This window comes from Prionailurus viverrinus, chromosome E2, assembly GCF_022837055.1.
Source record: "Prionailurus viverrinus isolate Anna chromosome E2, UM_Priviv_1.0, whole genome shotgun sequence".
Classification (NCBI taxonomy): Eukaryota; Metazoa; Chordata; class Mammalia; order Carnivora; family Felidae; genus Prionailurus; species Prionailurus viverrinus.
The window spans coordinates 44,343,862-44,371,596 of NC_062575.1; the positions used below are offsets into that span (position 1 = coordinate 44,343,862).

At 56.4% G+C, this 27,735-nt stretch overlaps 1 protein-coding gene across 6 annotated transcripts; it reads left to right on the top strand.

Moving 5' to 3' along the window:
• The first annotated feature begins 1,660 nt into the window (after positions 1–1,660).
• Positions 1,661–27,655, top strand: GRAMD1A (GRAM domain containing 1A). Of its 6 annotated transcripts, none has more exons than XM_047836757.1 (20): positions 1,661–2,008; positions 2,831–3,146; positions 13,069–13,279; positions 13,368–13,388; positions 13,862–13,946; positions 14,085–14,188; positions 14,266–14,361; positions 15,109–15,189; positions 18,620–18,732; positions 18,903–19,053; positions 19,604–19,802; positions 20,675–20,818; positions 22,432–22,550; positions 22,632–22,774; positions 23,477–23,580; positions 23,666–23,839; positions 23,937–24,024; positions 25,179–25,286; positions 25,370–25,490; positions 27,198–27,655. In XM_047836757.1, the coding sequence occupies exons 2-20, from the start codon at positions 2,881–2,883 to the stop codon at positions 27,288–27,290; spliced, it is 2,421 nt and encodes an 806-aa protein (XP_047692713.1). In that variant the 5' UTR covers positions 1,661–2,008; positions 2,831–2,880; the 3' UTR covers positions 27,291–27,655. The 6 variants fall into 6 exon arrangements, with proteins under 6 accessions (XP_047692713.1, XP_047692718.1, XP_047692715.1 ...); XM_047836759.1 differs by lacking the exons at positions 1,661–2,008; positions 2,831–3,146 and adding exons at positions 6,414–6,580; positions 12,814–12,915; XM_047836762.1 differs by lacking the exons at positions 1,661–2,008; positions 2,831–3,146 and adding an exon at positions 5,782–5,902.
• Positions 27,656–27,735: the final 80 nt, after the last annotated feature.

A 27,735-nucleotide genomic window follows, 5' to 3' on the forward strand; every position in this document is an offset into this window, starting at 1 on the left:
CTGGTTTTTCCCCCTTGGAACTCGACAAGCTGACTCTGGGAGAAGAGGAACAAGATAGGAAGATTCGCTCACCAGACATCAAGACTTACTTTAACACTAAAGTAATAAAGTCAGTGTCTTAAAATAATAAGTAAAGTAATAAAATAAAGTAAAAAATTAAGTAACAAAGGCGGGGTAGAAGATCCACAGAAACACCCTGAGCACTCAGACACGAGCACGCACAGGGGAGGCACGCGGGTGGCCGGACGATCACTGGGATGCTGGTTTACCAGGGAGTTACGCAAGGAACACATGCGGGGAATGCCAGGACGGCGTCATTCATCAGAGCAGAAAACCAGAAACAACCTGCCGTCCATGAGCAGGTAAGATAAAGAAAGTGTGGTATATTCTGACAACGGAAGGTAGCATAGTAGCAAAAACAGGATAAGTGGGGCTACCCCTATGGCTGAATCTTAGAACTCACATTGAGCGAGGAAAGCAAGTCACAGATGACATAAGGTATGGTTCAAGAGCTCAGACGCAAGAAAAACTAAAAAAATACATTGTTTAGGGTTGTATAGCAATGAGATTAAAAAAACTATTAAAGGGGCGCCTGGGTGGCGCAGTCGGTTAAGCGTCCGACTTCAGCCAGGTCACGATCTCGCGGTCCGTGAGTTCGAGCCCCGCGTCGGGCTCTGGGCTGATGGCTCAGAGCCTGGAGCCTGTTTCCGATTCTGTGTCTCCCTCTCTCTCTGCCCCTCCCCCGTTCATGCTCTGTCTCTCTCTGTCCCCAAAATAAATAAAAAACGTTGAAAAAAAAACTTAAAAAAAAAACTATTAAAAAAAAACTATTAAAAGGGTGCCTGGGCGGCTCAGTCAATTAAGCGTCTGACTCTTGATCTCAGTTCAGGTCTTGATCATGAGGGGTCATGAGTTCAAGCCCCACACTGAGCTCTGAGCTGGGCATGAAGGCTACTCAAAAAAATAAATAATAAAATAAAATAAAATAAAATAAAAATAAATAAAATAAAGAAATAAAATAAAGAAATAAATAAATAAAATAAAAAATAAAATAAAATAAATAAAATAAAGAAATAAAATAAAGAAATAAAGAAATAAAATAAAAAATAAAATAAAATAAAATAAAAATAAATAAATAAATAAATAAGTAAAATAATTTTAAACTATTAAAAATGTGAAGGGTTGATGACCGTCCAGCAGGGGTGATGGAGAATTCTGGAAGGGAAGCCGGGTGGGCTGGGGGAGGAGCCTAAGGCAATCACCAGTGATGTGCTGGTTCTCGAATCGGGTGGGGGGGGCTAAAGGGCCCATTTACTGTTATAATTTATAACTCATGTCTATGATGCAGACACTCGTTAGTATGTGTCAATTATTATGCAATAAAAATGGAAAAGCAAGAGAAAAGCGCCTAGACCTGAGCCGTGGGGAATACTAGCTTCTCCAGACAGGGTAGCGGAGAGGGGTGTGCACAAAAGTGTGAGGGGGTGCTGTCAGCGAGGTGGGAGGAGAGGCAGAAACTGCGGCATCTCAGAGGCAAAGAGAAGCTCCCAGAAGGAAGAGGGCTGTCCCAGGTTGTGGCTTCTAAGAGCAGGGCGGGAAGATGAGGACTGGAAAGCGTCCCGGATTTGGTCACCCAGAGGTGACCCCTGGGCTTGGAGGAGCAGCTCTGGGGGAATAATGGGGGACAGGCAGGAGCTACCCTGTGGAGAGAAGGACCAGCAGAGGCCTAGGGAAGACAGCCCCTTCCTCAGTGGGGCAGTCACGAGGGCAAGACAAGGCGGCTGACTTCACCCTCCTCTGTACGGGCGCCCCCACCCCCACTCTGTCCCTTCTCCCAGGAACAGCTGGTCAGAGGGGAACACGACTCCAGCTGGACATGCTATTCTGGCCGCAAGGTTGTGACTCTTCGGTCCAGCCAGGACTCCTGGGGGGAGGGAAGGGCCTGGTCTCCTGTCCTTATCCTGGAAGTCCGAACCCCGTGGGAACAGAAGGAGGAGGAAACCAGAAGGTAAGGGTATTGGGGTGCCTGGGAAGGACCCTGGGGTCCGGGCCTGGCCTGTAAGGGTCAGGGTCTCTTCCCCAAGCCAGGGGCCACCCTCTCTGGGTCCCACAGGTCTCCCTTCCCTACTCCCTGGGCAGCTGGACACCAAGCAGCCCTTGCTGTGTTCTGCCGTGTGGACAGACACTGATTTGATCTCCGCAGACCCAGGTGGCCTGTAATGTCACATCTGCGGTGCAAGAACTGGCCTGGCTTCCTCCCAGCTGAGGAGGCCACAGCCGGCCACCCTCCCTTTGTTTGTCTTGGGAGGGGCAATTGCTGAGCAAACAGGGAAGGGAAATCCTGGATTCTGTCTCCTCAGCTTGATCAGCCGTTACCTAGGCCCGGAGACCTCTGGGGCCCGCTCAGGCCTGGCTCCTTCCTGGCCTGGTGTGTGTGGAAAGGAGCTAGGGTGACTGGTGTATAGAAAACCCAGGGCTTGGCCTTGGTGAATGTTCAGACAAAATAAACCCCAACTCAGGAGCACAAACAGAGGTTCACTGAGCACTTACTGTGTGCCAGGCCCTGGGCTGGGCACCCCACATGTCAGAGCTCTCTGATGCAGCCCAGCCACCATAGGAGGTGGGCATCAGGATCTCCAGTTTCCAGAAGAGGCAACTGAGGCTCAGGGTCAGGAAGAGAGGACAGTGACAGAGGTGGGATTCCCACCCAGACCTCTCTGACCCCTACACTGTGCTCTGAACCTCAGTTCGGCTATGGAGCAGTGCGGGGTGGTGAGAGGCAAGGCTTCAACAGGGGCCCTTCCCTTCACCTCTCTTTTTTCTCCCCCAGAGACTGTGCAGTTATCCAAGGCTCCAGAGCCGGCAGGTGGAGCCCTTCCCATGGCTGAGCTCCTGCCCCAGCTGCCTTGGCCCCCATCGGTGGAGGGTGGTGTCCAGAACTCATCAGTCCCTGCAGCCGAGTGGCAGAACCAGCAGCCACGAGATGGCAGGGCAGAGGGCCCATCCCCTGAGACCTGGAGGCTCCCGGAGGTGCCTTCCATTCACATAACACCATCCAGTGATGGAGAGTCACCCCCTTGCACCCCGACCCCCCAGCGCCTACGGCTGCCGAGGACCCCAGACCTGGAGAGTCTACCCCAGGACAGGTCAGACCCCGGTGTTGGGACAAAAGAGAGGTGCTCTCTCTCTAGGGACTCGTGCTCGAGGGTGGCTGACACCGTCCAGGTGCAGGAGCTGAAGGTCAGTTGGACTGAAGTTGTGAAATAGGTACACAAATAAAACCAGGCAACTGGGACTATGTGTTGAGACAACTGATTCTGAGCTCCCTGCTCTCAGCAGAGCACCGCCTATTAAGGGGACACCCCTTTCGACACACCCAGTGTTTCTCCTTCCTTTTTTTTTTTTCTAATTTTTAAAAATGTTTATTTCTTTTTGAGAGACAGAGAGAGAGAGAGAGAGAGAGGCAGAAAGAGAAGGAGACACAGAATCCCAAGCAGGCTTCCTGCTGACGGTGTGGAGCCGGACACGGGGCTCAAACTCACAAACTGAGATCGTGACCTGAGCCAAAATCAGGAGTCGGAAGCTTAACCAACTAAGCCACCCAGGTGCCCCTCTGGTGTTTTTCAAACTGTGGATCGTGACCATTTAAGGGCCGTGAAACCAAGGTAGTGCGTTGCGAACAGAACTTTTTCCAAACAGAAATAGGGTAGAATTTAAAATACAATGTATGAGGCATAGTGAATTAAGTGGGGTTTCCTGCAACTTTTGTGACATTACATGTATTTATATATATATTATATACATATTACAGGTACTTCTTGTACTGGAGACCAGTGTAAAAGGTATGTCTTGCTGTAGCTCATGGGAAAAAAAGAAAAAAGAAACTTAAACAAAACTTCTGTGAATAAACGCTGCCTCTGGCACAGGGAGACAGGAACTGAAAGTTCAAGGCTGCAAGGGGAAAAGAAGAAAGAACTATATTGGCTCTGAGTAGAAATATCCACTGTGGTTTCTTCTAACAATGGATGCTAGATAAGAGTTAAGGTTTATGAAATAGAGCTCTGTGTATCAGTGTGGAGAAAACTCAGAAACAATGATGATGGAGAAAACAAGTTGCAAAATGATACAGTAGGAGACTAATCGTGTGTATCTTTCAAAAGACACTGAACAATAGGCTATATTGTTGATAGATGCATCCTGATGTCAAAAAAAGGATGAGAAAGGGCACGGGAGGAACACAGCTTCAGGGAGGTGGGTACCTTGGGGGTAAGACCAGAGAACGGAGGGATGGGGAACTGGGCCTTTGGCTGTGCCTGTAACAGTTTATAAAAGAAAATAAGATCTGAAATGAAAATGGCAAAATACCCACATCTACCGTCTATGGATGGTGGGGATGATTGTTTTATTTTTTTTCCAGTTTGAAATAAATATTCCCTAATCAAAAATTTAAAAGTATTTCAAAAGAAGAAACGGGTAAAGAGAAGTCGAGGTGACCTTTGAACGATGGGGGGGTTAGGAGGCACTGGCCCACCATTCAGTCAAAAATCCAAGTGTAACTTTTGACTCCTCAAAAATTTAGCCACTAATAACCTACTGTTGGCCAGAAGGCTTCCCTATAACATAAACAATCAATTAACACGTATTTTGTACGTTACCTGTATTATATACTGTATTCTTACAATAAAGTAAGCTAGAGGAAAGAAAATGTTTCTAAGAAAATCATAAAGCAGACAAAATACAGGTGCAGTACTATACTGTAAAAATATCCATGTGTAAATGGATTCACATAATTCAAACCCATGTTGTTCAAGGATCACCTGTATAGAGAACGGCAGCAATGAAACAGAGGGGGATGGTGGAAGAAGCCCCTAAGTCCGAGAGAAGAACACAGAGGAAACAAACAGCAAGTGCAAAGGCCCGGGTAGGGGTGGGGGTGTCTGGTGAGCTAGAGGAAAAATGGGTGGTGGGAGGGAATGCAAAAAAAGGAGGAGGAGGAGGTGAAGTCAGAATGGTGACAAGGGCCACCAGGTCCTTAGATTCTGGAGAGATTCTGTGGGTGGAGTGGACAGGGATTGCTGAGAGATTGCATGTAGGTGTGAGGGAAACAGAGGGGTCAGGGAAGATGGAAGTTTTGGGCCGGCCATCCACCAAAATGGAGAAGAGGAGTGGCTTTTGGGGCGGGGGGGGGGGGGGGCGGTGCGGGGAGATGCTGCACAGGTGCGGAGAGAGATGGGAATGGAATTTTTTCAAGACTAGGAACAGAATGTCATAGGGAAGGGTGGGGAGTGCTGAGGTGCCTCCGGCCAGGAGCTGTGAGGTGGGACTCACGTTTCCGTGTCTTCCTGCAAGGAGCCCGGGACACCAACAGACTGCCCCACAGGGATGGACGCAGGTTACCGCGTCACAGCAGGGCTGTGGCCAACTCTGCAGCCTACCCGCTGCGTGACCTGGGCCAAGCCACTTCCCGTCTTTGAGGAGGGGCTTCCCCATCTGTGAAAGGGCTGCTGTCCCCCACCCCAGCGTTGCCCCATGGGAAAGCCCCTTACCACACAGTTCGTGGGATCTCCAGGACTGGGGTGACTTGCCCAAGGTCACGACACAGCTAAGAGCCAGGCAGGCTGGATTCTAACTTGGTCTGCTGACGGGGACTGGGATGGAGAGGGGTCCCCAGATGTCGAGGACCTCCTGGGCCAACACTGGGGGGCGGGGGGGGGGGCGGAAACGGATGGGAAGAGGGAGGCGGCCTACAGGCCCCACCCCGTTCCCGCCAGAGGCCGTTCTTCGGTGCTCGCAGCCCCCACCCCTCCGCTTCCCAGAAACTTCGTCCCACCTCTCTGGTTCTGCCCCGGGCGGCCGGCAGCTCCCGGCCGGGGGCAGAAGTGGAGCCGAAGACCCTTTCCGGGTACCAGAGGAGAGGGTCGCAGCCGGTGCCAAGGCACTGCCATGGCGGGGTTTCCTTTGAATCAACTGTTCCCCTTTCTATCCTTCTCTCTCCTCTGTTCGTTTCTCTGCCTCCTCCGATTCTCAGTCTCTATCTTTTCTCTTCCTCTCTCCTGTTTCGGTATCTCCGGCGTCCCAGCTGCTCCTCTCGGTTCCCCGCGTCGCCCTCCCTCCCCCGGTGCACCCCCCTCCCCTCCCCGTCCCAGCATCTCCAACTCTGGCCGCGGGCCTCCCGCTCCGGGCCTGGCGGCGCCCGCCGGGCCTCCCGGGCCTAGGCCAGCCCCCGCCGCGGGGTGCCGGCCCGCGCCCCTCCCCCCACCCCTCCCCCGCCCGGGTCCGAGGGCCCTCCCTCTGGGCCGCACCGCCCCCCTTCCCGCGCAGGCGGGGGCGGCGCGGTGACGCGACGGGGCGGGGGCGGGGGGGGGAGGGGTGAGCTGACGCTGCGGCGGCTCCCGCTGCTCCGGGGCTCCGGCCTTTGTGCGGGCCGCGGGCGGCGGGCGGCGGGCGGCGCGGTCGGGTGGGGGCGGCGGCCGCGGAAGGCGAGGCAGGTGCCCCGCGGGGACGCCCAGCTCAGCCCATCCCCGCTCGGCCGGCCGTGCCCTGCGGCCGGGCGCGCCCGCCGCGCCGCATCCATGTTTGAGTAAGGACCGGGGCGCGGCGGGCGGGCGGGCGGGAGGACCGGGCCGGCCGGCTGGCCGGCGGCTCCGCGCGCTCGGCTTGCGGGTAGCGCGGTCGGAGCCGAGGCTGGGGGTTGGGGCTCGCGGGGTCGGCGAGGTGGGGGGTGGCGGGCGACCGGGTGGGGGCGGGGAGGGGGCCGGGGCCGCCCTGGGGGCAGGGCGCTGAAGGCGGGGAGGCTCCAGGGCTCTCTCGTCACTGACGGGGCGCGACGCGCCGGGGTGGCGGGGCTTTGGTGGGGGTCCCGGGCTCATCCCGCGGGGAGCGTGACCTGCGGGGAGGGCCCCGGCCTAACTGGCCGCGGCCCGGGAGGAGAGGGGTGAGCGCAAGGCCGACCCCGGGCTTTGGGGCTGGGGTGGAGGCTGGGCGGACTCTAGCCCCCGCTGGCCCCCACACAGCCACCGAGCCCCGGGCAGGCCCGTGAGCAGCCCCTCCCGGTCTGGGCCCCCTCCCACCGCCCTTGTCTGTCGCGGGGCTCCGTGAGCCTCGGACTGTCGATGGTGGGGGCCTGGTGCCTGAAATTCTCTGGGATTGCGGGCCCAGAATTGACCTCCTACTCCCTGGGCCCGGTATGTTTTCCAGTATGAATCGTAGGTGTCTTGGAAATGTGTGTACGCGTGCCTGTATCCCTACTGTGCATCATCTTTGACTGTGTGTGTAATTTACGTCAAACTCCATCTGTGGCTCCATGTGTTACTGTAAGTTCCCTGAGGATGTCTGACAATGACTCTAGTGGGGGGGGGGGGGCTCTGCGTGTGTGCCTGTGACCTTCTGTGGTCGTAGTGTGTGAAGTATTATCACATCCCGTCGGACCTGTGCATACCTGGTTGTGACTTTGGAGTGTGTGTACATGTGTCTGGGTCTCCTAGTGTGCAGACAGCTGTGCTCCTCCCTGGTTGAGTGTGTGTGTCTGAAATTTTCCTCTCATTTCATCTGTGGCTCCAGGTGTCACTGCAAGTTGCCTGTGTGTCCAGTTGTGACTCTGTGGTGTGTGTGCGTACGTGTCTGGGACGGTGCTTACAGCTGTCACTTTCTGTCTGGGTGCCTGTAATTCATCTCTGAATGCATTAGCTCTTTGTATAAATGTAAGTTACCTGTGTGTGTCCAGATGTGACATTATGTGTCTGGGGCCTGGCATATGTGGCTGGATCCCCCTGGGGTTGGGGGGTTGTGCCTGTAATTTACCTCTGATTACATCTTTGTGTGAAGGTTCCGGAGTGTATTCATATGTGGCAGTTTTGCGTGTGCCTAGGCTTTGTGTGTCCAGCTGAGACACTCTGGGGCTTTATGTGTGTGAAGAGCAAGAGGAAGAAATCCCTTGTGGCTTTTAGTGGGCCTGGGACCCTCTTTCCTGAGACCTGGGGTGTACCCTTGACTCTCGAGCAGTAAGAACTGGCATTGTTCCCCTGTTGCAGTTGAGAAAGCACATCCCACACGTAATTTCAATACCTGGCCACTGTGCTATTAAGATGTGGCCGTGACCTCCTGGGTCCTTCATGGCTTTGTGAGTGTCTGGGTTCTCTGGCGGTGACATAGCTGGCACTTCCATCCCTTGCCACGTTAGAGCAGGCCTTCCCTTTGTCTTCCCCACCAGTTGGTGAACATCGGGAGAGTCGAGCTGAGCCTGTGACTTAAATTTACTGACGTTGTTCCTCTGCGGCTGTTCTACTTGTATGGCGCTCTCTGTAGAATGTGATTTGCTTTCACCTCTTTGAGACTTTCTCGAGGCTGTATGTGTGCATGTAATTTGTCCGGGACTTTCTATGGTTTCTGTGACCCTCTGCAGCTGCATGTATGCATCACGCACATGCATGTGTGTGTGACGTCTGGGACTTTGTGACTGTAGCGTGCTTGTCACGCTGCAGCTGCGTGTGTCAGTGCTGGCACACTGTGGTCCTGCGTGAGGGTAACACACCCTGATACCGCTGCCATGTGTGGGCTCCAGGTGTCACTGTAAGTTGCCTGTGTGTCCGGTTGTGACTCTGTGGTGTGTGTGCATACGTGTCCGGGATGGTGTGGGGTGGGGGAGACTTCTTGCACCGTGGGGAAGTACGGTTGCCCGTGATGCTGGCTGTGTGGGACCCACACCAGGTTTCCCTTTTATGCACACCTGCGTGTGCGTCTGTTCCTCTGTGACGAGAGCTCAGGGCTGTTTAGGCCCCGGAAGTCCGTATCTGCAGGGGCAAAACCCGGTTCTCTTCCGAGTCCCTGCCCCCTCCCCCCGCCAACGGTCCTTCAGCCACGACGGGCTCTTCCCTTCCCTCTGCTACAGCCTGTCTGGTTGGGCAGCCTCAGGGCTGTGCCTGCCCTCAAGCACTTCCTCTTCCTCCTACAAAGAGCCACATCTGGGGGTGAGAGACCTGCCCCGTCTGTGTGTTATTGGACCTGTTACTGACCTAGTCCTAAGGACCAGCCCCCTAGACCTGGGGCTGTGGGAAGGTAGGACAAGGGGAGAGGGTCTGCATTTTAGGGTAGAGAGGTGAGAAAATGAGACAGGGGAGGAATGTGGTCACCCCCTCCTTCAGAACCCTTGCATAGCTCACCAGTGCCCTCAGGGTGAAGCCCAAGCTCCTGACCAAGGTTCGGGGCCTGCAGGTGGGCCTGTACCCTCCTGTCCTCCTTCCCCAGCTCCGCTGGCCACCTCAGTCCTCCTCAGACCTGCCAGGCTCTGTCCTGTCCCTGAACTCCATGCTTCTGTCCCTAAAACAGCCTTCCCCTGCCAGAGCTGCCCTTTGTCCTCAGGCTCAGCTCAAGTGTGCCCCGCACTCCACCCACCCGCCCACTTAGCCCTCATTTATTTCTGTGGTCCTCAAACCTGAACATGCACCAGTCTCCTGGGCCCCACCTGGAGGTGGGTCCCGGGTCCCCGAATCTGCATTTCTCACAATTTCCTGCTCTGCCGGTGCTGCGAGCTGTGCTGCTTTATAGCACAGACCAGCGTCTGAGATCAGCGTCTTCGTTTACACGTTTTCTTGTCGGTCATCTCTGTTCCCCAACCGAATGTCAGGTCCCTGCAGGCAGGGAAGGTATCCGTTTTGCTCACTTCTGTGTCCCCAGTGCCTGGCACAGGGCACGTGCTCAGTGCATGCTTAGTGAATGGTGGAGCTTGGGGGTCAGTTTGGGCCCTGAGTCCCAGGCTGAGGTGTTTATATGGTGCCTGTCGGGGTCAGCGTTTGCATCTTGGACACAGGTGTGCTGGGGCGATGGCCGGTCCTTGTCCTCATTTTAGCCCTAGTCCCTACTGATCAGAGCGGAGTGCCTTCCACGCGCTGGGCTTCATGTGCGCTTGACCCTTGAACAACACAGAAGTTAGGGAGGGCTGATCTGCCGCGCAGTGGAAAATTGGTGTGTAACTTTTGACTCCCCCAAAACGTAGCTACTTAGTTTCCTGTTGATCTGAAGCCTTACTGATAACCTAAACCATCGATTAACACGTTATTTTGTTTACTGTCTATATTATATACTGTATTATATTATTACGATATTGTATTATTACAATAAAGTAACCTAGAAAAAATTGTATTAAGAAAATCATAAAATGGGGCGCTTGGGTGGCTCAGTCTTAACCGACTCTTGGTCTCAGCTCAGGTCTTGATCTCGGGGTTGTGAGTTCAAGCCCCACCTTGGGCTCCAGGCTGGGCGTGGAGCCTACTTAAAAAGAAAGAAAAAAAAAAAACAAAGAAAATACATGTACAAGAGTGTACTGTATCTGTTGAATGAACTTCCCATAGAAGTGACCCTGTGCAGTTCAAGCCCATGCTGTTCAAGGGTCAACTGTATATTACCTCACTTTCTCCCCCAGACAACCCTGTGAGGTGGACGCTATTATTATTCCCATTGTATTCAGGAAGGAGCTGAAGTACAGGAAGGTGCAGACACTTGCCCAAAGTCACACAGGGAGCAAGTGGCCGGGGGTCGCTGAGGGGTTGGGCAGGTCTCACACTGGCTTGAATCTGGGTTCCCTGAGGGGCGGGAGAGGGTCAGCCATTCATTCAGTCCACAGGGAGCAGATGCTTTTGGAGCACCTACTGTGCCTAGTTCTAGGCCGTAGGGATGTAGCTGGAAACAAACCCCCTTCCCCTGTGGAGCATGGAGAGAGAGATTCCAGAAGTTCAAGTGGGGGAAGGGCTGAGGAGAAAGAGGAAGAGGGAGGAGGATGGAGAGGCGGGGAGTGTGATTTCAATAGAGAGTTGAGACTTGGAGAAGCATCCACTGAGCAGACACCTGAGGAGGCTCAGGAGCCCTCCAGACATCTGGGAGGAAGGGCATTTGGGCAGAGGGAACAGCCAAGGCAGGAGCTGGGGAAGAGTGAGCAAGGGGTTGATGACAAGGTCCAGCCCTGGGCTTTTAGCTGGAGTCAGGTACAGCGGGGAGGTGGGGGGGTTCCCACCTGACTCAGGTGTTCACAGGCCCCCCTCTGGCTGCAGGTGGGGAGCAGAGCATGGGAAGGGGGTAGGGGTCAGGGAGGTCTGGGAGAAGCCAGCTCCAGTAGTCCGGGGGAACGGCAGTCACTTGGGTCACCACCTATCTCATTTATTTACTTACAATTTTCTTCCACAAATTCACAAGTGTGACATGAATGCCTACCCTGGGTCCTGGTCCAAGCAATCCTGGGGACAGAGCAGTGACCGGGACAACAGGCTGGCCACCAGGGAGCTAATGGACCTGTGGAGGAAATGGAGCTGTCACCAGGCAGTGACAGCCCAGGAGTAGTCAGGGCTGGGATGGGGGAAGCAGAGGCAGAGTGGCGGTGGTGCGGTGGTTCGGGAAAGGATGGGAGCTGCCAGGGGTCTGTGGGAATGGGGACGCACAGCAGGGAGGCTCTGTCCAGGAGGGAGGGGTGGTGAGCAAGAATCCTGGAGGATGCACTTGAATTCACTAGGCGAAGAAGGCAAAGGGCAGTCTCCACTGGGAGAACGGCTGTGCGGAGGCTTGGAGGCAAGAGAGGGAAGTCTGAGGAGCCCCGAGTGGTCCAGGGACTTGGGATGGAGTAGATAGAAGCCCCCCAAGGTAGAACCCTGCCCTGACTTAAAGCAACTGTGCAAGGGGCCCCTGGGTGGTTCAGCCGGTTAAGTGTCCGACTCTTGATTTCAGCTCAGGTCATGATCTCCTAGTTCGTGGGGTCGAGCCCCGTATTGGGCTATTGGGCTCTGCACAGACAGTGTGGAGCCTGCTTGGGATTCTCTCTCTCCCTGCCCCGCCCCCCGCCCCCCCCCCTCTCTGCCACTCCCCCCCCCCCCCCCCGCCAAATTTTTTTTTAAAGTAGCAGCCATGTTTCCTTGGACAAGTGGTTTGCTGCTTTATGCCTCAGCTTCTTCCTCTGTAAAGCAGGGATGGTGATAGTGTCACGTGCACAGGGTTGCCGGAGGAATAAGTAATGATACAGAGAGCTTGCCGGAGTCTTGGTACAGAGCCAAGTGTCCCTCTGCTGCTCCCGCTCCAGCCGGTGCACAGATCGTCCGGGTAGTCACCATTGTTTGTTGGGAGTTCACTGCGTGCTGGGTACAGTTTTGGGTGCCAGGGACACAGCGGCAACCAAGACCTCCTTAATCCACACAGTTGGAGGCAACAATAGGCAAACCGAATAAGCCAACAGCAAGAGTTGAGGTAGTGTGAGGTGAGCTTCGGTGGGGCTGGGCCCCCAGGGGAGGAGGAGCATTTGAGCCAAATAAGACAGAGTCTGTTAGGCTGGGCTGTGGAATGATGTTCTGGGCAGAGGGAACGGAAGTGCAGGGGCCTTGATGTGGGAATGCTGTCGGTGATGCTTAGGGAAAAAGGAGGCCGGGGTGGCTGGAGTCGAGGGTGTGACAGGCCACAGCAGGGCCTTGGGTGCCAAGGGGGGGGGGCTCGGCCTTTACAAGGAGGTCCCTGACCTGACTCGGGTTCACCCTCTGCAGGGGGGTGGGGATGGGGACAGGGGGCCCAGGGCGGGGCTGCTGTGGTGTCTGGGAGGGGGAGGGTGGAGGCTGGGCTAGGGTGCTGGAGCAGGGGAAATGGGCATAATAGAAATAACTGAAGTAGATCTTGGAGGTAGAGCAGGTGGGACTTGCTGATAGATGAGAAATGAAGAGTGAACAGGAAAAATTAGACGCTTAGGCTTTTTAGCTGAAGCAATAGACTGGAGAGTGGCTACTCCATAAATGTTCGTACAAATGAATTGATAAGTTAATTTTAAAAATAGACCTCCCTATATGCCAGGCTCTACTAAAAGCACTTTATACGTGTTGATTGACTTGACTGTCCAAACAAGCAGACGAGGACAAGTATTATCTCCCCTGGATCACGGATGAAGTCACCGAGGTGCAGAGTTAGGGAACTGCTCGGTCACCCTGCGAGAAGGGGAGAGAAATTTGTGGGTGGGGATCAGCGGGCTCCTGTGTGGCCTCCTAAAATAAGCCTGTGCCCGCACCTAGCCTGTTTTTCCCCCCTGATGCCCCTCTTTTCCTCCCCCAGCACCACCCCCCACTCCGGCCGGAGCACGCCGAGCAGCTCCCCGTCTCTCCGTAAGCGGCTGCAGCTCTTGCCCTCAAGCCGGCCCCCACCCGAGCCTGAACCAGGCACCATGGTGGAGAAGGGGTCAGACAGCTCCTCAGAGAAGGGTGGCGTGCCTGGGACCCCCAGCACCCAGAGCCTGGGCGGCAGGAACTTCATCCGCAATAGCAAGGTTGGTGCAAGCCCAGGTCGGGTGGGGAGAGAAGTGGAAGGGTGGGGGAGTTAGGGGCTCATTCTGACGCTGCTCCTTTCTCTTACAGAAGATGCAGAGCTGGTACAGTGTAAGTGTTGGGCAGGGGGCTTGCTGGCGGGGAGCGAGGGAGGGGGGCAGGTGCTGGGCCGGGAGCCCCAGGCTGTAGCAGTCAAGGAGTGGGTGCGGGGGCCAGCTGACCTAGGGTCACATTCTGTGCCGCTCCTTACTTCCTGTGTGACCTTGAGTGAGCTGTTTAACTTCTCCGGGCCTGTTTCCTGAGAAACTGTCCCAACCTTTCAAGGCTGGAGGGAACACTCCCTAAGAGTCCGTGGTGCTGGTGGGTACTTGCTGCAGGGCCTGGCTTATGTGGAAATCCACGAATGACAGCTCTCGTCATGGTTAGTTTTGGGTTATGGGCAGTGGAGGCCAGACGTGAGCTAGACTTGAAACCGCAGAGAGCTTGTCTGGGGATGAGGAGACTCAGGGGCTTCTGGGGGCTTTGTGGGGCAGAAGTAGGGGTGTGAACCCACATCCGGGTACTCACCTTCCAAACTCCCCCAGATGCTGAGCCCCACATACAAACAGCGGAATGAGGACTTCCGGAAACTGTTTAGCAAACTCCCTGAGGCTGAACGCCTCATTGTGGGTGAGTCCTGACGCCCAGACCCAGTGCTGGGCCGGGCCCTGGGTTCCCAGCTCTGCCCTCCCGCCTCTCCCCGCCCTCGCTGGCCAGCACAGCGTGTGTGACTCGGGTGTCTGCCGTCTCTCCCCTCGGCCGCCTCAGATTACTCCTGTGCCTTGCAGCGCGAGATCCTCCTCCAGGGCCGCCTCTACCTCTCTGAGAACTGGATCTGCTTCTACAGCAACATCTTCCGCTGGGAAACAACAGTGAGCCGACTCAGGGTCAAGGAGGGGCTCCGGGCGGGCTGGGCCCTGGCCTCTTCTGACTGGCCTTTCGTCTTCAGATTTCCATCCAGCTGAAGGAAGTGACGTGTCTGAAGAAGGAAAAGACAGCTAAGCTGATCCCCAATGCCATCCAGATCTGCACTGAGAGCGAGAAGGTGAGCCTGACCACCTGCTCGGGGGGCTGTGGTCACTGGTCTTAGCCAGCCCCTCCCGCCCCAAGCCCTGCTTATTCTGCAGCCTGAACTCTCGGATCCCTCGCTTTCTCTTTACCCCCTTGCCGTTCCACCGGCCTGGCCTGGGCTCCTATCACCACCGGCCTGGAACCCCCACACCAGCCCCTCGTCTCAGTCCTTATAGTCAGTCTGTCCTTTCACATAGCTGCTCGGACATAATATTATTAGTAAAATTTTTCCCTCGTGAGTTCCCATATCTGTCAACTCAGATGCCCCCTCTCCTTGGAAGCCTCCCCTGACACTCCATTCTGTCCTGATGATTGTTGCCTCGTGGTCCCAAGATGGCTGCCTCCCACTAATGACTCAGAAAGGGAGAAGGGAACGGTGGGAAGACTTCACAGCCGACTCCCCTTTGTGTTTTGTTGGTCAAACATGGATTGGGTGACCACCCCTACTGGCCGAAGGAGACTGGGAAGGTGCCCTGGGCTTCACCCCATCACAGCCCAACCACTTTGGGCCATACCTGTCTCTCGCCCTGGGCTGTGAGTTCCGGGGGCAGGGCCGGGGGCCGTGTCCTCAACACAGTGACTCCAGCATCGTCCACTGCCAGGCTGGGCATAGGATAGACATTCTGTGGAGTGAATGAAGGGCGGAATGAACGGATGCATCAGGATGGAGATCCAGGCCATGTCTGTCCCCCACCCCATCACACCCCTCTCTCTCCTGCAGCATTTCTTCACCTCCTTTGGGGCCCGGGACCGCTGCTTCCTGCTTATCTTCCGCCTCTGGCAGAATGCGCTGCTTGAGAAGGTGGGTCTGGACGGGACCTGGATGGGGGATGAGGGGAAATCATGGAGCCGGGAGGGCCAGAACTTGGGGAATGGGCACAGGCCTGCCGTACCTGCAGCATCTGTGGACTCCACCAGGGGGCCACCACGGGCCCTAGTGCCAGGCCTGTCCACATGTACGTGCGTCCATGGCCTTTTATTCACTGTCCACAAATCAAAACTGCTCTCAGCTGAGGGAGGTATCTTTGTATGTGTGGCTGCAAAACCTCACCTGAGCTAGCATGGTTATTTGTAGTCTGTATCAGCACTGATAGAAGTTTCTGCTAAGATGAAAGTATTCTCGGGGCGCCTGGGTGGCTCAGTTGGCTAAGCGTCCGACTTCGGCTCAGGTCATAATCTCGCGGGCTGTGGGTTCGAGCCCCGCGTCGGGCTCTGTGCTGACAGCTCAGAGCCTGGAGCCTGTTTCAGATTCTGTGTCTCCCTCTTTCTCTGACCCTCCCCTGTTCATGCTCTCTCTCTCTCTGTCTCAAAAATAAATAAATGTTAAAAAAAAAATAAATAAATAAGATGAAAGTATTCTCCATCCATGCTGTCAAAATATGGTAGCCACTGGCCACATGTGCCTATTGAACTCTTGAAAAGTGGATAGTGTAGCTGAATGTCTGCATTTTAAGTTTTAATTCATTTATACTTAAATGGCCGCATGTGCTTCTTGTATAGCTCAGGCCTCCATTTATCTCAGTGTGACTGTTCATGTGTTTCAGGACAAAAAATATCAATGTGCATGACTGAGGTACACCTTAGGTATAATTGGAATTCAATATAAAGTTATAATATCTATCCAGTATAGAATATACCAGTGATTCTCAAACTGTAGGGCTTCAGGAACCTTTCATACTCTTTTAAAATAATTGTGGACGCCAAAGAGCTTTTGTTTAGGTGGGCTATGTCTACCAATATTTACTGTATTAGAAATTGAAACTGGGGAATTCTCAGACACAAGAATACAGGAGCACATATTGCATTGGCCCCTGGAAAAAGGCAGCATCCCATGTCATGTAGCCTCTGGAAAATTCCACCGTGTACCAGTATGAGAATAAAAGTGACAAAAGCGAGTAGCATCTCATATTGCTAGTAGCACTTAACATACTTACGAAAATAATTTTGGTGTCATGGATCTCCTGGAAGGGTTTGGGGACCCCCAGAAATCCTTGGACCACACTTTGAGAACCTTTGGTATATACCGCACTGAATACTAAACATAATACAGTTATCGTTATTGATACCGTATTGCTATATACAGTATAGGCACTGTATTAGCTTTTTTAAACCCCCAAACTGCTTAATTTTGAATTACATCTTGCCCCACAGGTTTTGAGTAAGGGCTTTTAGACTTACCCCATCCCTTTTTTTTTTTAAAGTTTATTTTTGAGAGAGAGAGTGAGCACATAAGAGCGGTGTAGGGGCAGAGAGAGAGGGAGAGAGAGAATCCCAATCTGAGCTATCAGCGCAGAGCCCGATGTGGGGCTCGAATCCACGAACCGTGAGATCATGACCTGAGCCAAAATCAGGAGTCGGACGCCTCACCGACCGAGCCCCCCAGGTGCCCCTGGACTTCCCGCCTTCTGATGGTCTGCTGTGCGCCAGCCTGAGCAGACCCTCCCACAGTGCCCACCGTGGTTGCATGAGCTTACGTAGGATACAGTCGACTGCAAGTAACTGAAAACTCAACCAAACATGCTTTAAGCAAACATACTGAGTTCATAAAGTAATAATAACAGCTAATACTTATGGTGCTACTGGGTGCCAGGCGCTGATCTGAGCATTACATGACTTAATTCACCTTATCTTCACAACCACCCTACGAGGCAGCGTGGTTATTACCTGTTTCACCAGCGAAGCAATAGACCTGCTCATGGCCACAAGGGTTTTTGTGTGGCAGAGCTGGGGTTCTGACCTGTTGCGGTTAGGTTCTACATCCAGCTGACGCTCATGTAACTAGAGGTCTGGAGGCAGGCAGTCCAGGGTGGATTTGAGGGCTCCCCCATGTCATCAGGGACCCAAGCTCTTGTTTGTTCCTCCGTACTATCACCCTCTGCATATTGATGTTTTGTCCACATGCTTTTTGCCTCATGGTTGCAAGATGGCTGCTACAGCTCTAGGCATCATGCCCTCACATGAGTGTCCCAGATGTGAAGGAGAAACAGGTGGATAGAAAGGGGACTTTCCTTTATCAGGGAGGGAAAACCCCCTTTAAAGGAGGGCTCTGCACTTCTTTGGCTAGAACTGGGTGACATGACCACCCTCAGTTGCAAAGGAAAGATGGAAAACTCGATGTAAGCCAGTTATAATTTATCCCTAGGGGTGGGGAAGAGTCTCACCCCAAACACATTGGGGTTCTGCCGGCAGGGAGGGAGGGTGGATAGGTGTCGGGTAGGCTGCTCCTGCTGGCCTGCGGCACCCCAGAAGGCCAAGCCTGCTTCTCTGGCTGCACTCCTGTCCTGTCCCCTTGGGGCGGCTCCAGCCACACCTGTCCTCAGGGGCCAGGGTGCTGGAGTAGGAGCCTGGGGAGGGACAGTGCAGCGGCAGGGTCTCCAGGGAGGGTGGGGGCAGAGGAGGCTTCAAAGCTCAGGGCCTGGAGCCAGCCTGCCAGCGCTGGGATTCCAGCCCCATCCCTGAGGAGCTGAGTGACCAGCAGGTCGCTGAATCCCTTCAGATAGGGACATTCCCTACTCCAGAGCTCCAGGGCTGAGCCCAGAATCCGTGCTCAGTCGGGTCAGCTCTTGACCGGGTCAGCAGACCCGTCCAATGGTGAGCTCCAGGGTGCCAGACCGGCCCCTCCCCAGGACCCATCTCAGCCCCGCCACTTGAGCACCTCTGCGCCTCAGCGTCACTGCCTTAAACTGACGGCGTTAGCGCTTCACAGAATTGTTTTTGAAGATTCAGTGAGTGCGCGGGAGGGGGTTGGAAGAGTGCCTGGCGCCTGGTAACAACTCAGTGGATGGCCGCCCCTGCTGCTGCTGCTCTTAACTTTTTACTACCATTTCGTCGTCGGCCTTGCCGCTCTGGCCAGGAGCACTAAGGAAGATAGGGGCAGGATGGCCTGGCGGAGGGTGCGTTGGCTCTGGGGTCCGGCTGGGTTTGAATCCCTGGGTCGCCCCCAGTCAGCTGTGTGACCTCAGCGCGTGGTTTCCCCTCCCTGGGCCCCCATATTCTCCTCTGTAAGTCTGGGGATGCTAACCTGTAGACGCGGGAGTATCGTGAGGACCCAGGGGGAAAGTCCAGATGGCCCTGGCTCCTGGTGCCGGACCTTTCGGAGCCAGATTGGGTGAGGGCTGCCCCCTTGTGGACGCCGGGGGAGCGCCGCGTCGGAGGGCTGGTGGGGACTGGGCTCAGAACAAGGGTTCTGGGCCCAGGGAAACTCAGGCCAACCCCATGTCCTGCCTGCCCAGACGCTGAGTCCCCGCGAGCTCTGGCACCTGGTGCATCAGTGCTATGGCTCAGAGCTGGGCCTCACCAGCGAGGATGAGGACTATGTCTGCCCCTTGCAGCTGAACGGTCTGGGGTGAGTCAGAGGCTGGTGGCTGGCTCCTGGGGTGGGGGGAGACAGAAGGGGCTGTGTGCAGAGCTCCTGGGAGTCCTGGCTGGACTGAGGTGGGTGTACGGTCTGGGCGACCAGGAGGGTGTGGGGGGTCTCAGAGATACAGCCATCTCACACCCTCCTTTACCCCACAGGAACCCCAAGGAAGTGGGAGATGTGATCGCCCTGAGTGACATCACCCCCTCTGGGGCAGCTGACAATAGCCAGGAGCCGAGCCCGGTGGGTTCGCGCCGTGGCCGCATCACCCCCAACCTTTCCCGGGCCAGCAGCGATGCAGACCACGGGGTGAGCGGAGGATGGGGGACAGAGAGGATGCTGATGGCGAGAGAGGGGAAGGCGGGTGGTGGTGTCAGGGAGAGGGACGGACTGAGGGGGGCGGTGGGGAGGGGATGGATGGAGGGATGGGATGGACCTGAAAAGATAGCAGAGAAAACGGGGAATGAGAGCAATCAGCTCAAGGGCAGACAGACAGGGAAAAGCTAAGAGACAGAAGAAGCAAGGGATGGATGGACGGATGGACAGACAGATGGATATACAGATGGACAGATGAAGTAGGAGACAAGGCATGGACAGGATGGACCAGTGGGCAGGAGGGGCATCAGAAGGCTTATGGCCCAGGCACCCAAGATGGGCCTGGTCGGGACTGAGGGGGGCCCTTACCCGGGCAGCCCCAGGGCCCCTTGTGACATGCTCAGCTGGAAGCTTTACGTGCCCACGTGACCCTCCAGCGTTGGTTTCCCTACAGCGCTGAGTCCTTACGGCCAATGCAGGTACACGGGGGCCCTCGGGCTGGAATGGCGGTGGGACAAAGCTGGATTAAGCCCTTTCTCTGCAGGCAGAGGAGGACAAGGAGGAGCAGACGGACAGCCAGCCCGACGCCTCCTCCAGCCAGACAGTGACGCCGGTGGCTGAACCCCCGAGCGCAGAGCCTACCCCGCCTGATGGGCCCACCTCCCTGGGCCCCTTGGACCTGCTGCCCAGTGAGGAACTGTTGACAGACACGAGTAACTCCTCCTCGTCCACAGGGGAGGAAGGTGAGACAGGTGGCCCGAGTCCTTCTCTTCGGTTATGTGTGATAAACCTTACACAGGCTGGCGTTAGCAAGGGATTTGCTGGCTCGTGGGACTGAAATCCAGGGGGTGGGCAGGCAGGTAAGGCATACAGATGGCGGTGTTAGAAATCTGTGTGTCTTTAGCGGTGCTTTGAAGGCAGCAGAGCAGAGCAGATAAGAACACAGACTCTGAAGCCAGATTGCCGAGGTCCAATTTCTGGCTACACAGCTTCCTAGCTGTGTAACTTGGGCGAATTGTTTAATCTCTTTCAAGACTTATTTTACTTACCTGAAAAGTGGGGTTGGCAATAATCATACCTACTTCATAGGGTTGGTGTTAAGGACGCTAAAATGAGTTAACATCCGCAAAGAGCTCAGGCCCGTTAGTGTTGGCTGCTGTTGTTGTTATTATTATGACTATTTCCATTTTCTCTGTGCCAGCTTCGTTCACAGGTAGCCTCTGTGTTTGTGGGGGCACAGAGAGCCCCAGCCCCGCCCCAGACAAGCCTAGTTGAGAAAAAGCACGCTTTTCCCAGGGGCTGCACCAGAAGCTCTAGGGTTGGCTCTGTTTGGTCCAACTTGGGCAACAAGCCCAGCCCGGAGCCGATCACTGTGGCTGAGAGCCCAGGCCCACCCCTGAACCAATCCTGACTGGCTGACCCTGGGGCACATGCCCACCCTAAAGCCAGCCTGTGGCTGAAAGGGGCCGAGCAGTGGGCGCTCCACTTGCGTTCAGCCCTGGAGGGTGGGTCTGTCCGTCCACCGTACGAGGCCTGGGAGTGGAAGGGGGCAGCCACCCAGAGCCGTTCCGAGGTGGGAGGAATGCGTCATCCACTGCCCTTCTCCGTCACCCAGCTGACCTGGCCGCCCTGCTTCCTGACCTTTCTGGCCGTCTGCTCATCAACTCAGTCTTCCACGTGGGTGCCGAGCGGCTCCAGCAGATGCTCTTCTCGGACTCGCCCTTCCTGCAGGGCTTCCTGCAGCAGTGCAAGTTCACAGGTCAGGGGGCTGAGGCTGCACAGGCACGGGGCGGGGGTGGGGAGGAGGAAGCAGGAGACAGCCGGTGGCTGCTGTGCAGATGTGGCGCCCTTGCGGGCTTAGAAGCAGCATCTGTGAGACCGGACTGGCTCTGCCTCTTAACTAGCTGAGTGGCCTTGCGCCGGGTTTCAAGCCTCTCTGCCTCAGTTTCTTCTTGTGTATGTTGGGGGTGTGATAATAGTACCTGTTGTATCCAGGTCTCCTACGAACTACGTGAGTTAATGCTAGAAAAGTGTCTTAGAATGGTAGTATATAGTGAGCGCTTAATAAATACAAGTTCACGATCACACCTTTAGTGCCCAGTCTGTCAGATTTGTGCAGAGGCCAGGCCAGATGAACTCGAGAATCTCGTGAGAACGAAGGTAAATAGGTACACAAATAAGTCACAGATGTGCCGAGACTGTGAGTGTCAGAGGGGTAGCTGTGATCTGAGGGGTATCCAGAAAAGCAGCTGGAAGGATGTGAAATTGAGACCAAGGCCTGAAGGAGGAACTCTTCTGGGGAAGGGGGAGCAGATGGAGGAGAAACCCAGGAGGCCAGCAAGGCATCTGCAGAGGTCCTGAGACCAGAGGCAGGCGCTGGGAGAGTCCCTTGAGGCCGGGCCTCTGTGGCCAGGTGTGGTGAGGTGGAGCCCCAGCGTCAGGTGATGTGGAAGGGTTGACTGTGGGACCAGTTGAAAGATTCAGGCCGGGGAGGGGCTAGTCAGAAGGTAGTTTTCTACCTGTTTCTTTTTCCTCTGTTTCTTTTTCCTCTGTCCATGGAAATGAACCATGTAAATCCCCTGCAGAATGAGTAAGACTGGGCCTTGAGTTGGGGCCCCACGGTCTTCAAAACTATGCTTATGTCCCGGAGAGACTGACACATCAGACTGACGAACTCCGATTCTGTCCAGAGGCCCTGGAGAGCCAGGGAGTATTCTAGGCAGGTTAGGGGCAGGGCACAAGCTTGGCTTTAAGAAGCTACCCCCTGGACCTCAGAGGTGGAGACTGAGGCCAGAAATTCCCGGGGGCTGCAGTGGGACCCTGGGTGGGCAGGGGTGGGCCGAAGCAGGAGCGATGCTCATGAGGTCAAGTGGATACCCAGGGGAGGGAGTGTCCAGGGCAGGCCCAGGCCTCCGGGGGGAGCCTGGGGGATGGTGGGGCTGCCCCTGCGATGGCACCCCGAGAGGAGGGGAGGTTGAGGGGGATGCGGAAGCCAGCGTGGGACCTGGTGGGTGTGAGGTATCTGGAGAACTTCCAAGAGAAGGTGTTCAGGAGGTCACAGGACCCTAGGTCTGAGGCTCAGGGGAGAAACCTGGACTGGTACAGAGAGGGAAGCTGAGGCTGCAAGAGTGGACAAGAAGGCCCCAGGATGGGTGAGAAGTGTAGGGAGAAGTCCCAGCTCTGAATTACCGACATCTGAAGTTTTAGGTGTCTAGAAGGAAGGTGGGGTAGACACCAAGTGGGGGGCCTGGAGGTGGGGTGGGTTTGGGGGCAAGTCCCGAGAGAACCGGAACTACCCGAAAAGGCTTTCTCCTATGGCCTGTGGGCAGAAACTGGAGAATGGTCTCCTCATCCTGTTCCTGCCTCCCCCAGATGTGACCTTGAGTCCCTGGAGCGGGGACAGCAAGTGCCACCAGCGCCGAGTGCTGACCTACACCATTCCCATCAGCAACCCGCTGGGCCCCAAGAGCGCCTCTGTGGTGGAGACACAGGTGGGCCAGGCAGAGCGGCGGGCTGGGTGGCGTGGCCGGGTGGCGTGCCCCTGACCATTTTCTCCTTCCTCGTCCCCGCAGACGCTATTCCGGCGCGGCCCGCAGGCAGGCGCATGTGTGGTGGACTCCGAGGTGCTGACGCAGGGCATCCCTTACCAGGACTACTTCTACACTGCCCACCGCTACTGCATCCTGGGCCTTGCCCGGAACAAGGCCCGACTCCGGTAAGCGGCAGCCTGGCCCCTCACTGGCCACCCTGCTGCTCCCGGGGTCCCCGCCCTTCTGTCCCCACCCCGAGCCCACAGCACGACGTGGGTTACCACCGCAGAGGAGCAGACGTTCTGAGTCCCTGAGTTCTCTGAACCCTGAATAGTGGAGGGTAGACGAGGGCAGCCCCGGGGACCTCTCCCCCATCCGTGGAAGGGGTTTGAGCCGGAGGCGAGTGACTGAGTGCACGGTGATCGGTTTAGTTGTTTGTTGGCTGTGGGTTATGTGCTCTGTGCCTGGCACTGTTCCAGGCGGTGGGGGTGCAGCAAACCAGACAATCCCTTCTCTTGGGGAGACGTGTCAGGAGCACCTGGGGGTGTCCAGCCTGAGCCAATAGCAGGATGAAGCTGCCATTGACTGCGATGGGGAAGGTGGGGAGGAATAGGTTTCGGGGGAAGATCAGGAGTGGGATGTGCTGAGCTGTCTCAGACTCCGTGTGGAGCTGGGGCACAGCGGCAGGATGGAAGAGTCGGGAAGGAGGTGCGGGGTCAGCTGCCGGCGTGGGTGGGCGCTGCTAAGGTCGGGAGACTTGTCAAGGTGTGTGTCTGTGGGTGACGACGGGCCCTCTCTGAATTGGCGGAAGGAGAGCTCCCCCTGGGGAGTGGGGCTGCGAGGTTGGAGTCAGACCCCGACCCCCTCGCCCTGTTCCCCAACCCCAGAGTGTCCTCTGAGATCCGCTACCGGAAACAGCCCTGGAGCCTTGTGAAGTCACTCATCGAGAAGAACTCGTGGAGTGGCATCGAAGATTACTTCCACCACCTGGGTAGGGGCCGGAGGTTGGCCAGGGCAGGGACGGGCTCGGAGCCTGGCGAGGGGCAGCCGTGCAGAGGCCTCTCCTGTGTCCACAGAGCGAGAGCTTGCCAAAGCCGAGAAGCTGTCCCTGGAGGAAGGCGGGAAGGATGCCCGGGGATTGCTGTCAGGCCTGCGGAGGCGGAAGCGGCCCCTGAGCTGGAGGGGTCACGGCGATGGGCCCCAGCACCCGGACCCTGACCCCTGTGCCCGGGCTGGCATGCACACCTCGGGTGTGTCCCCTCAGGCCTGGGCAGGGCAGGCGGAGGAGCGGGGCTCGGGGGGGTCATGCCGGGATGGGTCTGTCTGACTCTGTGGTGCTCTCCTCAGGCTCCCTCAGCTCGCGCTTCTCGGAACCGTCCGTGGACCAGGGTCCCGGGGCAGGCATCCCCAGCGCCCTTGTTCTCATCAGCGTCGTGTGAGTAAGGGGCCCGGGCTTTGGGGTCACCCAGGCCTGGATCTGTATTCTGGCTGTGTGACGTCGGGCAGGTGCCTGGCCTCTCTGGGCCTCTCCTGAAGCGGGAGCATGGGCACACCTCCTAGCCGGGCAAAGACGAAAGGAGAGGATGTTTGGAAGGTGCCCAGAGCTCCTTACACAGTGTGCTGCTCAGTGGGTCATGGAGAAGCGTGTCCTGCTGGAAGAGGGAAGCCCTGGGGGCTCTGGGAGGTCGGAAGGGCCTGCCCTCACCCAGGGGGCAGGGAGGGCATTCTGGGGGAGCAGGCACCCAAAGGAGGTGGAATGAGGTGCTCCAGGAGAGATACGGAAAAGGAGCATTGTCACTGACACACCTCATTCCTACTTTCTGTACCCAACCCTAACCTTGGTGACACTGGGTTCACGGTAGTGACTAACGGACCTAACACCAGGCCAGAGTGCTGGGGGACAGGGCCGGGACGGGAAAGCTGTGGGAGGCAGGGGAAGGCTTCCTGGGACAGTGGAGGATTCCTGAGCTGAGAACCCAGAGAGCCCAGGTGGGGATGCTAACGTGCACAAAGGCCTGGGGGGCGGTAGGGGACGTGGGGGGCAGGGCACTCCGAGGACCTGGAAGTGAGGTCCGAGCTCCCAGCAGACCCTGGGGAGTGACAGTCAGCTTGGTCACACACTCTGGGCCTCAGTTTCCCAGCACGGGCAGTCCAGAGCGGGGCAGCGCAGCATGCTTCGGAGGGGCGGGGGCGGCTCTCAGGGCTGGGCGGCTCTCACCTCTTTGTCTCCCCCTTGCTGCCGCCTCAGGATCTGTGTGAGGTAGGGCCCCGCATCCCGCATCCCTGGCACCCCTCGCCTCAGTCCCAGCCGCAGCCCCTTCTCCCCACTCAGTGCCCCCAGCTCTCCCAGTGAGGCAGCCTGCTGTGCAAGTTAGGGGGTGTGGGTGTCAGGCCCGGATTTGAACCCTGACTTTGCTGCTTGTGGACTGTGTGACCCTAGGCGTGTGTCTCACCCTCTCTGAACCTTCACTTTCTCCTCTGAGAAGGGGGTAATTGTGGTGCTCCTTCGAGGTGGGGTTGTGTGGGTGCTGACTTATGGGAGTGTCTGCGTGCTGGTTCTGACCTCTGACCTCTGACCCCTGCCCTCAGCCTCATCGTCCTCATCGCCCTCAATGTCCTCCTCTTTTACCGCCTCTGGTCTCTGGAAAGGACGGCCCATACCTTCGAGTCCTGGCACAGTCTGGCCCTGGCCAAGGGGTGAGTGGGTGGCCTGAGGGGGTTGGGAACTTGGGTAGGTTGGGAAAGGCGACCGCCCCACTCAAGCCCTGCATCCCCTACAGCAAATTCCCCCAGACGGCCACGGAGTGGGCGGAGATCCTAGCCCTGCAGAAGCAGTTCCACAGCGTCGAGGTGCACAAGTGGAGGCAGATCCTGAGGGCTTCCGTGGAGCTCCTAGACGAGGTGCGGCTTTGGGGCCGAAGGGCCCTGTGGTCAGATCCCACCATGTGGCAGACACATCTGGGCCTCAGTTTCTTCCTCCGTAAAATGAGGAAGCCATTCATAGTCCCCAGCTCCCGGGGTTGCTGGACAAATCGGAGAAAGAATTGGCCCTCGTCCCAGGAAAAATATCCACGGGTGTCTGACCTCAGGCATGGCTGGATCCAGCCACCCTCATTCCATCTCTTGACTCTGTTCACCCCCAGGGCTGGCTTTGTTTTGGGCATCCTCCTCTCCCACCCTTGACCAGGGTGGTACCTGCAGCTCTAGGCTGACATGTAAAGGAAAGCGTTCATTCTCACTGGCTGCTAGGGTCACAGGCCCGTCCCTGAGCCAGTCAGAGAGGCCGGGGGTAGGCGAGGCTTCATCCTTGAACCCCACGGCCGCTGTGGGGTGATTAGGGTCACGTGAAGGTGGGAAAGAGTTTCTCCAGAGGATGCTGGGGTCAGATCTCCAGAAGGGGTTGCTCCAGACACTGTCTGTAGTGCGGTGGCAGCATCTATTCAGATGTTGAGGTTCAAATTCTGGTGTGTGACCTTGTGCGAGTGACTTCACCGTTGCCAGCCTTGGCTTCCTCCTCTGCGAGCGAGACAATGATTGCTGTTCCCTCAAAGACCGTTGTGAAAATCAAGTGAGTTCACGTACGAACAACGTCAAGCTCAGAGTGAACGCTGTACACGCGTTTGCTGTCATTAGTGTGAACCCAGTGCCTGCACACAGTAGGTGCCCAATTCATGTGGTGGTGGGTCAGCATAAATGTCAGGTCCTGGATTAGTGCCTTAGGTGGGAGGGGGGTGTGTGGGAAGCTGAGAGCTGGCTGGCATTGGCTGGACGCCCAAGGGTATCAGAGCCCAAGTTGGTGGGTAATGGTGAAATCACGTGTGGTCACCGTAGACCGTGATATGGAGTCGCCTCTAGGGGCCTCGTTGCACCCTGAAGTCATACTTGCGGGGAGACGCTCGTGCTAGGAAGGGCCGTGCAGAACAGGGTGGAAAGGCATTGAGGCTGGGGTCACGTCACTCACAGAGAGGGATGGCAGGGCCTCCCCATCCCGAGTTAAAGTCCCATTATTTTCCTCCCTTAACTGCCGAGGGCACAGGGTCAACTTCATAGACTTGTTAGCAGCAGCCACAGATTGATTTGGACTGTTCCATGTGCTGCTGTGACCCACTGATTTGCTCTTCGTGGCCAGCCTATATGAGAGGGATGCTCTTGTTATTCCCCATCTTTTAGATGGGGGTGCTAAGGTCTGGGAAGTTCAGACTTGCTCAAGGTCACACAGCGGGGAACAAGAGTAGCTGATGTGCATCAGGCACTTCCTGTGTGCCAAGTGCCAGGTGTTTGCCCATCGGATCCCTGAAATAATCCTGTGAAGCAGGTTTGTGACTGACCTGTCTTTCAGCTGGGGGACGTTGGGACCGTTAAGAGGCTTGCCCGAGGCTACCCAGTAAGTAGCAGAGCTGCAACTTGAACCTGGGCCACCTGGGCCCCTTCCATCTCCAGCACCTTGGAAGTTAAACTGGGTGCAGTGTGGCTCCGCTATTGTCACAGGGTGACCTTGGCAGGGGATGTGGCCTCTCTGGACCCTGCCCAGTCCCTCAACTGCATGAAGGGGAGGAACGTCACCCCTGCCGGTACTCACCCCCTACCCTGCCCACTTCCTCCTCCCAGATGAAGTTCTCTCTGGAGAAGCTGCATCAAGGCATCACGGTCTCAGACCCGCCCTTCGACTCCCAGCCACGGCCCGACGACAGCTTCTCCTGAGGACACCCAGCCATGTGGCCGACCCCCCTAACGGACAGATGGACACAGAGCCTCGGCGGCCACTGCTGGCACGGTGTGAGCGCCGGGAGCCTCCCGCCCGCCCCTCCCAGTGGCCCAGCCAGGGGCCACACAGACATGGGGACCACAGAACCGAGATGCACTTTAGATCAGCGTGTGCGAGTCCAGCTGCCATCGCCTGCCTAGCCAGGGAGCTGGCCTGGCTTTCGGCAGGCCCCCCGCTAACTTATTTTGCCCAGCTGGGGTTGTGGGGGGTGCCTCTGGGGTGCACGATGCCCTCAGCTCTGGGTTTAATGTATTATATTTATTTGGGGCTGACAGAGCCCCAATAAAGGGTTGGAAATGGCTGTGGCTGTGCCTGTGAGGTCCCTGGGAGCGGGTGGGAGCCTCCCATTGCACTAGAAGGGCGGGGGGCAGGGGTTGGTCC